Genomic DNA, 13,287 nt, shown 5'->3' with positions numbered 1-13,287 from the left:
GTCTGTCATTGAGTCGACTGGCGTGGTTTCGAATCCCCGGTTGTACGTGACAAGGAGTAGGGTCGCCTGTTCAACCTCGTGGGTTTTCTCCGGGTCCTCCGGTTTCCTCCCACTGCTAAAGACCCCTATGCGCAAGAAAATTATTGAAATAAAATTAAAACCATATGTTAGTCCCGAAATGACCTAGTTTGTGTCGAGTGGACGTTAAACCCCATTTCTCTCTCTCTCTCTCTCCGTTGTCTGGGCAAAATAATCCACATGGCGTATATACGTCTTCATTAGCCCAGTCAAAGCAGAAAAGTAGGAAATTAAACCCCATTTAATTTCATTTCTTACTGGTTTTGTTTCTTTATTCGTGGAGAGATTCAAATGTATTAATCGTCCATGCTTCTATTACAAGTACTCATGCTTTGCTTTTACCTATTTTTATTATAGGAGACCAGAGGGTAGATATATTCCAGATGAATGTGGAATATTCGACACACTACATCCGATTTACCGTACATCTACAGGTCATTGTAATAACCTGATGCACCCTCAATGGGGAGCTGCAGGGGTCCCTTTCGAGAGACACTATCGACCATCGTACCAAGATGGTAAGTTCTAGAGAGAGAGAGAGAGAGAGGGAGAGATTATTTAGACCCAGTGTTTGCTGCCATATAAATAAGATATGGAGACGTCACCAGCATATCAACTACATTATACGGTTTATAATAAAAAAAAACGACAAATAAAACCAACGTCTGTATTAAATACCAGTTAAACAACAAAACAATCTTAACTTTACAACAAAATAGCTAGCTACTATATACTAAACAGACTTATAGTTTATAATTATAACTAGCAATTATATTCGAACAGAAAGATGAAGATGTGTGAATATTTATAGTTTAGGTTTAGAACAAAATGTATATAGAATTGTGATATAATAATAATAATAATAATAATAATTCTCAATTTATATAGCACAAAAATACTTTATGGAACTTTGAACAAATTCATTCACTGGTTACAAGAAGAAGCCTTGTTGAAAAGATGGGTTTTAATCTAAGATTTGAAACTTTCTACGGTCTTGGTCAGCCTAATTGACAAGAACTTGGGTCGAGTATGTCAGTGATGCAGGACGGAGGGCCTGACAACGACAGCTGTCTAGTCCTTCGGGTGAGACGAAAAACCGAGGTCCCGTGTATACATTGGAATGCACGTAAAAGATCCCTTGGCAGTTGGAATTCGATATAAGAGTAGGCGATAGTGCCGCTGCCCGGGCAAATTTCCCTCATAGCACAATGTATGGCGTATGCCCGTCTTCATTAGCCCAGTATAAGAGCAGAACAGTAGGACGTTAAACCCCATTTCATTTCATTTCATTATGTGTATATTAAAGGTACAACTACACCCAGACTTGAAGCTAAGAGTGGTAACCCCCTGCCCAGTCCACGAACAGTCAGTACCAAGTTCCACATCTATGATCCAGCCATTCCAAAAGACATACAATGGCCCGTAATGTTCATGCAGTGGGGTCAGTTTCTAGATCATGACATCACAGCCACGCCTGTTGATGACGGTAAGCAAATGACAGCGTATAGTCTTTCGGATGGAACGAAAACCGTGACCCAGTGTACACATTGGCGTGCACGTAAAAGAACCCTTGACAGTTGGAATTCGATATAAGAGTCGGCCGTAGTGCCGCTGTCCGACAAAAATATCGTTCATAGCACACTGTATGGCGTATGCCGCACCTCATTAGCCCAATCGGAGCAGAACAGTAGGACGTTAAACCCCATTTCATTTCACTTCACGTTGTTGATGGTAAAGGATTATGCAGTTGTTGTTACTATTGTTAATTCAGGTTGAGTAGGGGTTCCTCCCTATCCACAGACAACATACGCTGAATCAAAACCAGGACCACAATATAGAGGTGACCTGTACGGTTGTTCAATGCTAGGGTCACAGATAATATATTTGTATCTATGGAACAAATTACTTTATTCTAGTCGGAAATCACTATCTCTTATTCAATTATAATATCATATGAAAACTGATTTATTCAAACAAGCTTTTTACTGATTTTATACATTTGATTGTTTTATATATAGTTTAGGGCCTGGCAAGTTATTCGGATGAGACGAAAAACCGAGGTCCCGTGTACACATTGCCGTACACGTAAAAGATCCCTTGACAGTTGGAATTTGATATAAGAGTAGGCCGTAGTGCCGCTGTCCGGGCAAAATTTCACTCATAGCACACTGTATGGCGTATGCCCGTCTTCATTAGCCCAGTTCGGAGCAAAACAGTAGGACGTTAAACCTCATTCCATTTCATTTTTATATATAGTTTTGTTTTATGTCATTTTACATTGTGTTCGATGTTGTAGGTAAATGTAATTTCACTTTGGTATTTGTTAAGCGCATCTGACTACTTCTGTAAAGGGTGTTTTATATATTACATAATAATAATAATAATAATAATAATAATAATCTTGTATTTTAGATGGAACTGCGACTTGTTGTACAGACAGTGTTAAAAATGGAGCACTACACGCCGATGTTCACAATGGGTGAGTTGGTCCTTAAAACTATTTCAGACTTAAACCACATCTAGTTCCATGATTCAATGTTATTTCAATAATTCACGTGCGCGTAGGGGTCTTTAACAGTGGGAGGAAACTGGAGGACCCGGAGAAAACCCGCGGGGTTGAACAGACAACCCTACTCCTTGTCACGTTCAACCGGGAAATCGAAACCATGCCAGTTGACTCAAAAACAGACCTTATGATACAGTGCGCACGCACTAACCATTCGGCCATCCAAGCCATCACCGACCTTCGTGCTACATTTCAGTATTTCTAAAATATATATTTATTTCTATGGGACCATGTTTCCTATTCCAATACATATATTACTTTACAAACAAAGTTGTTAACTAGGACATACTTATTAATGATATATTCATTTTTCTAGGGGACCTTGTTTTCCTATTCCAATACCAGAAGATGACGCATATTTCGGACCTAAAGGCGTCACGTGCATGGAATTTAGACGATCTTTCAATATCTCTAACGGTAAATATTTGTTTATTACTTTCTGTCTGCCTTGACCCAGTGAGTAGGACGCTTGCTCACCAACCAGCGAGTTCGATCCACTATGATTCTCGTTGTCAGCGGTGTAGGAAGTATGGCTTAGCAATGAACGGTGTCTTGTCGTTTGAACGGACCATGTACACGAAGCCTTGCCCGACAACATAAACCTAAAAAGATCGAATTCGACAAAGAGTTGACGGACACGCCACTGTTCCGTTAAACCCAACGTTATGTCGTTTATTTCTTGTTAAAGCTGCTGCGTTCGTGGGTTCAGATTTGATATTGTAAGGGGATATTTACTCTAATGTATTTAGTGGTAGCCGTGATGACGCAGTGTGTAAGTTGCTGACTCGCTAACCAGGAGGTCTGGGGTTCGTTCCCAGTGTTGGCTGAGAAAGTTCCTCGACATATCCCCTTGTCAGTGGTGCAGGACAGTGTCTAGTCGTTCGGATGAGACTAAAACCCAAGCTCCCGTGTAAAAATTGGACCTTATCTTGACCCTCTTTATTCTGTGCTGGACAGGCAACAAGGAACAGCTTAAACCCCGACTCTTCTACTAACAGTTCCAGGAAATATTCACAACAACCATTCCACTCACTTCATCGGATCTTTTGACAATTAAGGAGCATTCCATACGTACGTGATAACCAAGGCTATATATTTGTATATCCAGATCCCCGACAACAGCAGAACGTCATCACAGCTTTTGTTGATGGATCTCAAGTTTATGGTAGCTCACCAGAAGAACAGGCAGCTCTAAGATCTGGTGTTAATGGTGAGTTATAGTGAAAACTATTTCGAGGTTATTAAACGTTTAGACGGTAGCTCTAAGATCTGGTGTTAATGGTAAGTTAGGATTAGTTGTAGTGGGATCAAGACTATCAAATAAAAGAGAAATTTTACAATTCTGTAACCATTTTCATTGATATTGTTTAATTAATATCCATATTCATTGGATAATACACGTGGTCCACTAAATACGTGTTCGACTAAATTCTATGGGAGAAGCACCCAGAACCTGTTATCTGGTCTCGTTCGCCCAATTGTTTTCTATTTTTAGTAAGAGGGTAATGTTAAAGCGCCTGTACAACATTATTTTTTGTACAAACTGTTGTCTTTTCCCCCATGTAGTATTCAGTGACTTGACTATTACTTTGGTTTTATAAATTTGGGTGGCCACAAGTAAAAGACAGATTTCTTAAATTCTTATTGGAATGATTCGCATTCAAAGCAATATCTATAACGCTGATAGTATTTAGTCCAATATAGATCGACCCCAAAAGTTTATTAAATTTCGTCTGCAACAGGTCAGCTAATTCCCTTTACATTATCTAGTTTTTAACTATTATAGAGAGAACTGCCAACTCTTTATCTAATCTCACACAATGTATATATAATTGTATTTGGTCTTCAACAGGTCAGCTGAAAGTCTCTGATGGTAATAATTTACCAGAAGATGTTGATGCATACTGTACCAAAGTTCTAGACTCGGACTACTGTTTTCTAGCAGGTAGGTTTCATTACACAGAGTTACCTCCCTGTAACTAGCCGATAGATTTTATTACATAGAGTTACCTCCCTGTAACTAGAAGTAGGCTTTATTACACAGAGTTACCCCCCCCCCCCTGGTTTATTACATCGTGTTATATTGCTCTAGATACAGACCACTGTTTACTAGCTGATTGGATTTATTAAATCGAGTTACCTCCCTGTAACTAGCAGGCGGGGACAGACCACCATTAATTTCCCCATTGACTCCATTTTCGTTCAGGATGGACGAAATGCAAAGGTGTCATGTACAGACTGGCGTGCATTGAAAAGAAATTTTTAAAAGTTGGAATTCAATTGCTGACCGATACAAATTTGCCTCATAGCACACTGCATGGCGCATGCCAGTCGGGGGAGAACAGTAGGACGTTTAACCCTATTTCATTTAATTTCTGCATCAGCCCGGTTGGTGTAGCGGATTAGGACGTTATACCCTATTTTGGTTACGTTCAGTTGGTTGCGATTTAGGATTGATGACCACACTATTTTATTGCTAATGCAGGTGATGATAGAGTGAACGTGATCCCAGGCTTAGCAGCTCTACATACAGCTTTCCTTCGCTTCCACAACCAGATAGCTTCCAGGATTGCTGACACCAGGCATTGGTCAGACGAAGAGATCTTCCAGGAAACTAGAAAAATTGTTGCCGCAGTTCTTCAACATATAACATATAGCGGTAAGTGTCTAAATAATGGGATGCCACAGTGAGTACGGTACTGGGTCCCTAACGAGAAGGTCCCGGAGTCAACCGAGTTGTTGGTAGAGAAGGTAATAGCGGTAAGTGTCTAAATATTGGGATGCCACAGCCACGGAGGCTTTGTGGGTATGGTACTGGGTCAGTAACGAGGAGGCCCCGAGTCAACCGAGTTGTTGGTCGAGAAGTGGTAAGTGCCAAAATATTGGGATGACACAGCCACGGGGGCTTTGTGGGTATGGTCGAGGATGTTCCGTTCCAGTCGGGGCCTTATAATCGGAGAAAGAGGTGTGCACAGGTGACCGGAATACCGGGCAAAATCCACGACGATAGGCAAGTGGACATGCATCTTGTCACATACCTGCCTGGAATTGATAGAAATTCCAATCCATAGCGCGCGTCTTAGATGTCGCGGACATCTACACTGTGTCCGCCATTTACAGCGGAATAATCATGGAATTATTATTAATTCAACATTTTATATATTGTAATATAAATCTTTTTTAGAATATTTACCGGAAGTACTGGGTCCAGAAGGAGCACGACAATATCAGCTTGATGACGTAGATTATCATCATGATCCGTTTTTGAACCCTGGTATATACAACTCCTTTGCTGCAGCTGCGTATAGATTTGGACATTCGACCATCGTCAACAGTTTCGTTATTGATAATATTGAAATAGCTACTGAAGACCTTTACTTCAGACCATATTATGTTTTACACAAGTTAAAGTCTCTAGTGGAATTCTTGATTAGCAATCTGTCTGAACTGCGGGACAGGTAGGGGACGCGTTTCTCATTAATGACCTCTATAATCTGCATTATAATAGTTAATGACTTCTATAATCTGTATTATACTAGTTACTGACTTCCACAGCCCGTACTATGCTTCTTAATGACGAATGAAAAAAAAACATTTGCAAATTACGTGATAGACCCCCCCCCCCCTCCACTACAAATTGTGTTATGAAGAAATACCATGATGCCGTATCAGCTTATATCCATCGAAAAAAACAAATACAGTAATTTATTCAAGAATATTACTAACATGAATTTCCAGCCGGTACTTGAATTAAATATGGAAAAACTTCCGAACGGTGTCCCTATTTGTCGTTATGTTTGTGGTAATTACACACAGTAGAATACGATATTCCTCAACAAATTAACAAGAATTATTTTTGTTAAGTCTGGTTATATTATAGGGAATGGAAGCGTATAAGTTTAAAACCCAGTTCCAGCCGGGACCTCATTTGGCCCAATTCTGGCCGGTTGGTTTCAAAATAGATTAAAAACCCTGGTCTGTACGATGCTAGCTATGGAGAAACGTATTCTACTATATTCGTTTTGGTTTTATGTCATTCTCTACAAGTTTGGTATGTAGTCAATTTGTTTGTGTTTTGAAGTGGATAAATTATACGTTAGTTTTAATTTAGGTATTTTGTGGACGCCATTACCAATAAGTTATTTTTGACACCGACTGGAAGTTTTGATCTGGTTTCACGAAATATCCAGCGAGGTAGAGATCATGGTCTACCCACCTATAATGACGCTAGAGAGCACATCTGTGGTTTAAACAGAATAGAAAGTTTTCAGAGTCCTGTATTCAGAAACTACGGAGATAAACTAGCAGAGATCTACGAGTAAGTAGTTAAAATTTAAACATGCATTATGACGTCACTTTAATAATGATGTCGTTGTGTTAATCATATTAAACATGCATTATACAAGAGTTAAATCTGCCTATTGCAGGTCTTTCTTTAGGCCTGAAGCGTTATCTAAATTATTAATTAGACATTAATTAACTGATCCAGACCATAATCAACTCTCGGTGGCATCGGATACTCGAGATTTTAACTAGATTCGAACGGTTGGCTATTTAAAAATGTAATTTAAAAATGGGAAAGCGAGGTTAAGTCTCGACTATACCAGTGCCTTGGTTACCACAATGCACACATCTGGTCAAAACTACAAACAGTGATAACTTGAATGAAATTTTCAATATTTTCATTTTACATTATCAATTTTTTAGCAATTATAGCAAGAATGGTCAGTCCTTTCTCTAAATCTTACATAATGTATCTTTAATAATACTAAATCAGAACGCCATGTTTTATGCGTGTGTCTAAAGGGACATTGTGATGGTGTGCCGGGTTGACACTGGGTGAACGTAACGCCCGGATGGATTATATATAAAAATATTTCTAGTCTTCGGGGTGCGAGGAATAATCGCTTCTGTGTGTATCATTAGTAGCCACCGTTGGATGTCATTGTGTGCCCGGTTGACACTGCATGAACGTGCCGCCGGGCACAGGGAGTATATATAAATTTGTTTCTAGTCCCTCGGATGGGAGGAATACCATTACTAGCATATTTAACAAATCCTCTGACAGTTATATAAGAGGGAGTTAGAAGTAGGTAGTTGTGATTTAGGTATTTAGAAATTTCTTGTTCGAGATTTGTTTTTCGTTGTATGTCTATGATGAAATGTAAACCTAGATTATTTTTTTTTTTGATTTACTAAAATAAATTTTATCTTTATATTAAAATAAGATTAAATTAAACAAAAATACATTTTACAAATCTGATATGACAGATGTCTGATTTGTAAAACAAATATTGATTTTAAGGTACAAAAAATGTTAATTTTAGTGTACAAATGTCGAAATACGACAACAAATGAAGAAATAAGAATTAAGGACTAAGAATTAAGAACACTGAATAAAGAGCTGTTTGGTCTTCCATAAATTCAAACACTCTTCGTCCATTCTAGACTATACAAATCAACAAAAATGGGCATGCAAAAGGGAAAAAGAAGATAGGGGGGTGCTATAAATAGACGAACTACAATTTGTGGGTATCGAGAGGATGAAATTTAATATGGGCCTGTCTCTATTTACAGGAGTGTCGATGACATTGATCTATATACTGGAGGCGTGGCGGAAGAATCTATCCATACTGGAACTCTTGGGCCAACTTTCAGTTGTATTGTAGGAAAACAATTTCACAATTTAAAATTTGGTGACAGTTTCTGGTATGAGACGAAGGATCATCGAAGAGGATTTACACCAGGTAGATATATTTAATAATGTATTCGAATTATAATCAGGGAGGGTGGTGGGGCCGGGGGCGGGTGGGGGGGTAATGTTCTTGAGTGTCGTGCTCCGATCTCTAGCTGGTCGCTCGCTATTTCGATCTCTGGTGTGAGCGTATCTGGCTTGAAGAAAAGACCGTCTTCTCAATCCTGGGGTGTTGGGGGAGGGGGGTACTCCGGTTTCCTCACACAGGAAAGACCCATGCGCTTGCGCTAAGTTATTGGAAATAAAAAAAACTTGTCTGCGATATCACCCTCGGTGGAAGCGGACGTTAAACACTAATAGAAGAAGAAATTAAATTCGTATTATAACTACGGCGACACTACTTACCATGGCTTGGATTCAATCGGCGTAGAGAGCGGGAGAGAAATGGGGTTTAACGTCCACTCGACACAAACTAGGTCATTTCGGAACTAACATATGGTTTAATTTTATTTCAATAATTCGCTTGTGCGTAGGGGTCTTTAGCAGTGGGAGGAAACCGGAGGACCCGGAGAAAACCCACGAGGTTAGACAGGCGACCCTACTCCTTGTCACGTACAACCGGGGAATCGAAACCCCACCAGTTGACTCAATGACAGACCATATGATACAGCGCGCGCGTGCTAACCATTCGGCCATCCACCCCCACCCCCCTTCAATGGCGTTAAAACAGGCCTATCATTAAATTTTCGCGGACAACAAAATAGCGGCAGGCACATTGCATAGTGAGCAGCATAAATAATTCCACGAATCACTGATTATAACTACGACACTACTTTCCGTTAACAAAAAGTCCGCGGTGGCTTAGTGAGTAAGACACGAGCTCGTGTTCGATCCCAAAAATGGCCCGAGAAAGGTCATCAGACTTTTCCGGCGTCGCCCCATGTAGGACTTTGGGTCTGACAAGGGACAAAGGTAAACGGGGGAGTGGTATACACATCGGTGTGCACGTAAAAGAATCTTTGACAGTTAGAATTTGAAACAAGAGTAGGCCGTAGCTCCGCTGTCCGGGCAAAATGTCCCTCAAAGCTCACGCTGTGTCGTATGGCCGTCTTTATCAACCCAATCAGTTCAGGACAGCAAAACGTGACACTCCTCCCTTATAATTGTTGTTTATATTTTTAATTTTGTTTATCAGTTATAGTAATTGCACTAAGATCCTGCTCACAACTAGATTAGTTGATAAAAATCCCTGAACATCTTTCTGTTAAACATATATTGTATACAAGAGCTAATTCTGCCTATTACAGGTCTTTATTTAGGTCTATTTTCCGGTTTGATTCCCCCTTGTCAGTGATGCAGGACGGAGGGCCTGACAAGGACAGCTGTCTAGTCATTCGGATGAGACGAAAAACCGAGGTCCCGTGTACACATTGGCGTGCACGTAAAAGATCCCTTGACAGTTGGAATTCGATATAAGAGTAGGCCGTAGTGCCGCTGTCCGGGCAAAATTTCCCTCATAGCACACTGTATGGCGTATGCCCGTCTTCATTAGCCCAGTTAGGAGCAAAACAGTAGGACGTTAAACCCCATTTCATTTCATTTATTTAGGTCTGAAATGTTATATAAACTATTAATTAGACATTTATAAACATGAAAAGATCTTAATCAACTCTTGATACCATCTTATGTGTCGGATTTTTACTGAATTTGAATCCGATTTGCTGTTCAACGCTTATTGATGATTTAATCCAAAAGTGGATAATCCAGACTATGTTTTATTTCTATCGTACCGACTTCAGTAATGATTATCGAGGCTAGGCCTAAAATTCAATGACATATCTCGGTTCAGAGTGGGGTAATTTGACTGAAATTTTCAGCTAATTCTCTTTAGATTATCTAGTTTTTAACTATTATAGCGCGGACTGTCAACTCTTTATCTAATCTCCCATAATGTATGTTTAATTAAATCTTCATTAATCAATATAAATACATATTAGCATGGATTAAGTCGTGAAAAATTTGATATTTTATCAAAAGATATAAATGGTGTCTCGGTACTTTAAATGTTTATGAACTAATCTGAGTACATACATGTACATAGTCAGCGATATTTACTGGATTAGGATCCGATTTGCTGCTCAACTTTCATTCATGATTAAATCATGAATCGGATAATCGAGACTATGTTTTTTTATCATACTGACTTTAGTAATGATGATCGAGGCTAGGCCTAAAATTCAAAAGCTAATATCTCGGTTCAGAGTGGAGTAATTTGACTGAACATTTCCGCATATTCCCTTTACATTATCTAGCTTTGAACTATTATAGTTAGAACTGTCAGCTCTTTATCTAATCTCCCATAATGCACCTTTAAGCATATTTCAGCGATCTTCCGGGATTGGATAAACTGAATTAGTACTGATTGCATTGCAATTGGATATTTGAATCAACCAGATGTGTTCCTGATCGATATAACCGGCAGTAATTATTGAAATTGATCGTTTATTGTTTAAATTCGAATTGACAATGTCCTCCCCGTAAGAATGTACTGTAGGACAAATGTACCGTACTGTAAATATTTGGCAATGAAATATCGGAATTGTTTTAAAATAATAACTTGGAGTTCAAACAATTTATCTTTGATAAAATTTCAGACCAGGTTGACGAGATTAAGAAGATAACTCTATCGAGGGTTTTATGTAATACGATCGCTGATTTCGACAGTATTCAACCACGTGTGATGGTGCCAAATAATTTTCCTGGGTAAGTAACATGTTATTTCTACAGGCATAATATAACTCGATCGTTTGTCGGTGCGTGGAGGTTGGGTTGTCGAATGGTTTAATGCGTGTGCGTTGTATCATAAGGTCTGTCATTGAGGCAAGTGGCATGGTTTCATGTACGTGACACAAGGAGTAGGGTCAACTGTTTTTTTTGGTCGTACGTTTTCTCCGGGCTGTTTGGTTTGCCACCATTGCTAAAGACCCCCTACGTGCAATCAAGTTATTATGAAATAAGATTGTACCATATGTTAGTCCCGATCTGACCTCGTTTCTGCGTCTAGGACAGTTGTCTAGTCGTTCGGATGGGACGAAAATCGAGGTCCCGTGTACATATTGACGTGCACTTAAAAGATCCCTTGACAATTGGAATTCGATATAAGAGTAGGCCGTAATGCCGCTGTCCGGGCAAAATTTCCCTCATAGCACACTGTATGGCATATGCCCGTCTTCATTAGCCCAGTTGGGAGCAGAGTGTCTAGAATGTTCAGTGGTGCAGAAGAGCAGGACGTTAAATCCCCATTTCATTTCCTTTCTATCTGTCTCTCTCATATTTGTTGCACATGTTTGTTTTTTCTGTTTATAGCAATGCACCCAGATCCTGTTCGGAAATAGGTGATTTTAATCTGGATCTGTTGATTAATCCGGTTCCTGGACACCAACAAGCGGAAGCCAGACCAACACAAGGGACTGTACACATTCGTCGACCATACCGATTAAACCAAGGTTCAAGGAAACCGATGGGAAATCGATAGAATTCAGCTCAGTACTCAATACGACCACGAAATTTATAGCTCTCAATTAATGAATTAATTAATTAGTTAATAAAGATCCCATTATTCCCTGTGTGTTTTGTGAATTACTCGGGCATGCACGAAATGGGTGCCAGTGTGGTTTATCATTTTCTCTTGCGCACGACTTCATGAAAACACACTATTTATACATTATCAGTGAGTATACTAAACTAAGACCACATGTCTGCGATATCACACCCGGTGGAAGCGGACGTTAAATACTACACACAACAGCAATGGGTTTGGCACAAGAAAATCACAATCACACACCCTCGGCTATTTGCGCTATATTGAGTCAAGAGGATTGATTTCGATTCCCCGGTGGTATGTGACAAGGAGTAGGGTCACCGATCCAACCTCGTGCGTTTTCTCTGTCCAGAGCCTCCTACGAGCAAGCGAATTATGGAAATACTGTTTGCCCGGTGGCGGTATTAACTGTTTATTGAAAAGATTGTTTCGTTCTTATCCGTTTATACGCTTGACTTAACTCCGCTATTATTACCTGTTTGAGGTGTGAAAACATGATAAACAAAACCATTAGACTGTTTATCTGATGTATGCTTGTCGAGATAGGATACAGGATCATTATTCTCGTGGACTTGACGATTACGTGTATACATTATGTGAAGGATAAAGCATGAGACTGAGTTTATGCTGGGGAAAGAAAAACTGAAGAAAATAACCCGAGAAAAAACAACGAGGCCAGTAGGCCTACGTTTTTCTGTCGAGATTTTGTTTTCTGAAGTATTTCTTCCCCAGCATAACCGAAGTCGAGGACTTTATATTGCTTATAAACCGGCTATGTTTACATGTACGTAAAATGAGAATATCACAGAATTCCAGTAAGAAAAACATTAATTAATGTTTTCTTATGTAACACTTTCAGAAAAATAACCTCAAATTCCCCTGTATATATTCAAAACCGCCCCCAACTTTCAGACCGCAGATTATTCTGGGCATAGAATATACCCAACAGATTAAAGATTTTTACTGTTGTAGGTGGATAAGATGACGTAAGACGCTGGCTCGATAGCCGTAATGTCTGGGGTTCGCTCCCGGTGTTTGTGAGTCAGTCACTTATGCGACCGTCAGACCAGGGTGGCTTTCTTACTGCGATGCTGCGACCCTACGTCGACCAGAAAATGCACAAGGTCGCCGGCAAACGTTAACACAACGCGAGAAAATGTCCAAAAAAATTACAAACTTGAAATAAGTCGCGTTCTCACAGCTGACCAGGTCAGATCGCGATCATTTGCGACCATGGAGACCACAGCAGGATATCAGGCGTGTCCACTACGCTTTTACAAGCCTTATAACGATCTTGACGCGTTCTGAGTCCGTTTTGCGTCGCCTTAGCAGCACAGTAAGGACGCC

The 13,287-nt window shown here is 39.8% G+C and overlaps 1 protein-coding gene across 1 annotated transcript; it reads left to right on the top strand.

The window, feature by feature from the left end:
- Positions 1-451: 451 nt before the first annotated feature.
- On the top strand, positions 452-11,948 carry LOC126815402 (chorion peroxidase). The gene is made up of 12 exons (XM_056100036.1): positions 452-596; positions 1,385-1,564; positions 2,491-2,557; positions 2,961-3,061; positions 3,753-3,854; positions 4,497-4,589; positions 5,130-5,303; positions 5,829-6,102; positions 6,756-6,962; positions 8,222-8,391; positions 10,994-11,102; positions 11,706-11,948. The coding sequence occupies exons 1-12, from the start codon at positions 530-532 to the stop codon at positions 11,872-11,874; spliced, it is 1,713 nt and encodes a 570-aa protein (XP_055956011.1). The 5' UTR covers positions 452-529; the 3' UTR covers positions 11,875-11,948.
- Positions 11,949-13,287: the final 1,339 nt, after the last annotated feature.

Source organism: Patella vulgata, chromosome 3 (genome assembly GCF_932274485.2).
Source record: "Patella vulgata chromosome 3, xgPatVulg1.2, whole genome shotgun sequence".
Lineage (NCBI taxonomy): Eukaryota > Metazoa > Mollusca > Gastropoda > Patellidae > Patella > Patella vulgata.
This window is presented reverse-complemented; position numbering and strand designations above follow the sequence as displayed.

Excerpts from the sequence above, each read along its gene's own strand:
- LOC126815402 (XM_056100036.1), top strand. The coding sequence starts at position 530 with ATGCACCCTCAATGGGGAGCTGCAGGGGTCCCTTTCGAGAGACACTAT. Across the intron at positions 6,103-6,755 it reads CTGTCTGAACTGCGGGACAG|GTATTTTGTGGACGCCATTA; the intron begins GTAGGGGACGCG and ends GTTTTAATTTAG. Across the intron at positions 11,103-11,705 it reads GTGCCAAATAATTTTCCTGG|CAATGCACCCAGATCCTGTT; the intron begins GTAAGTAACATG and ends TTCTGTTTATAG.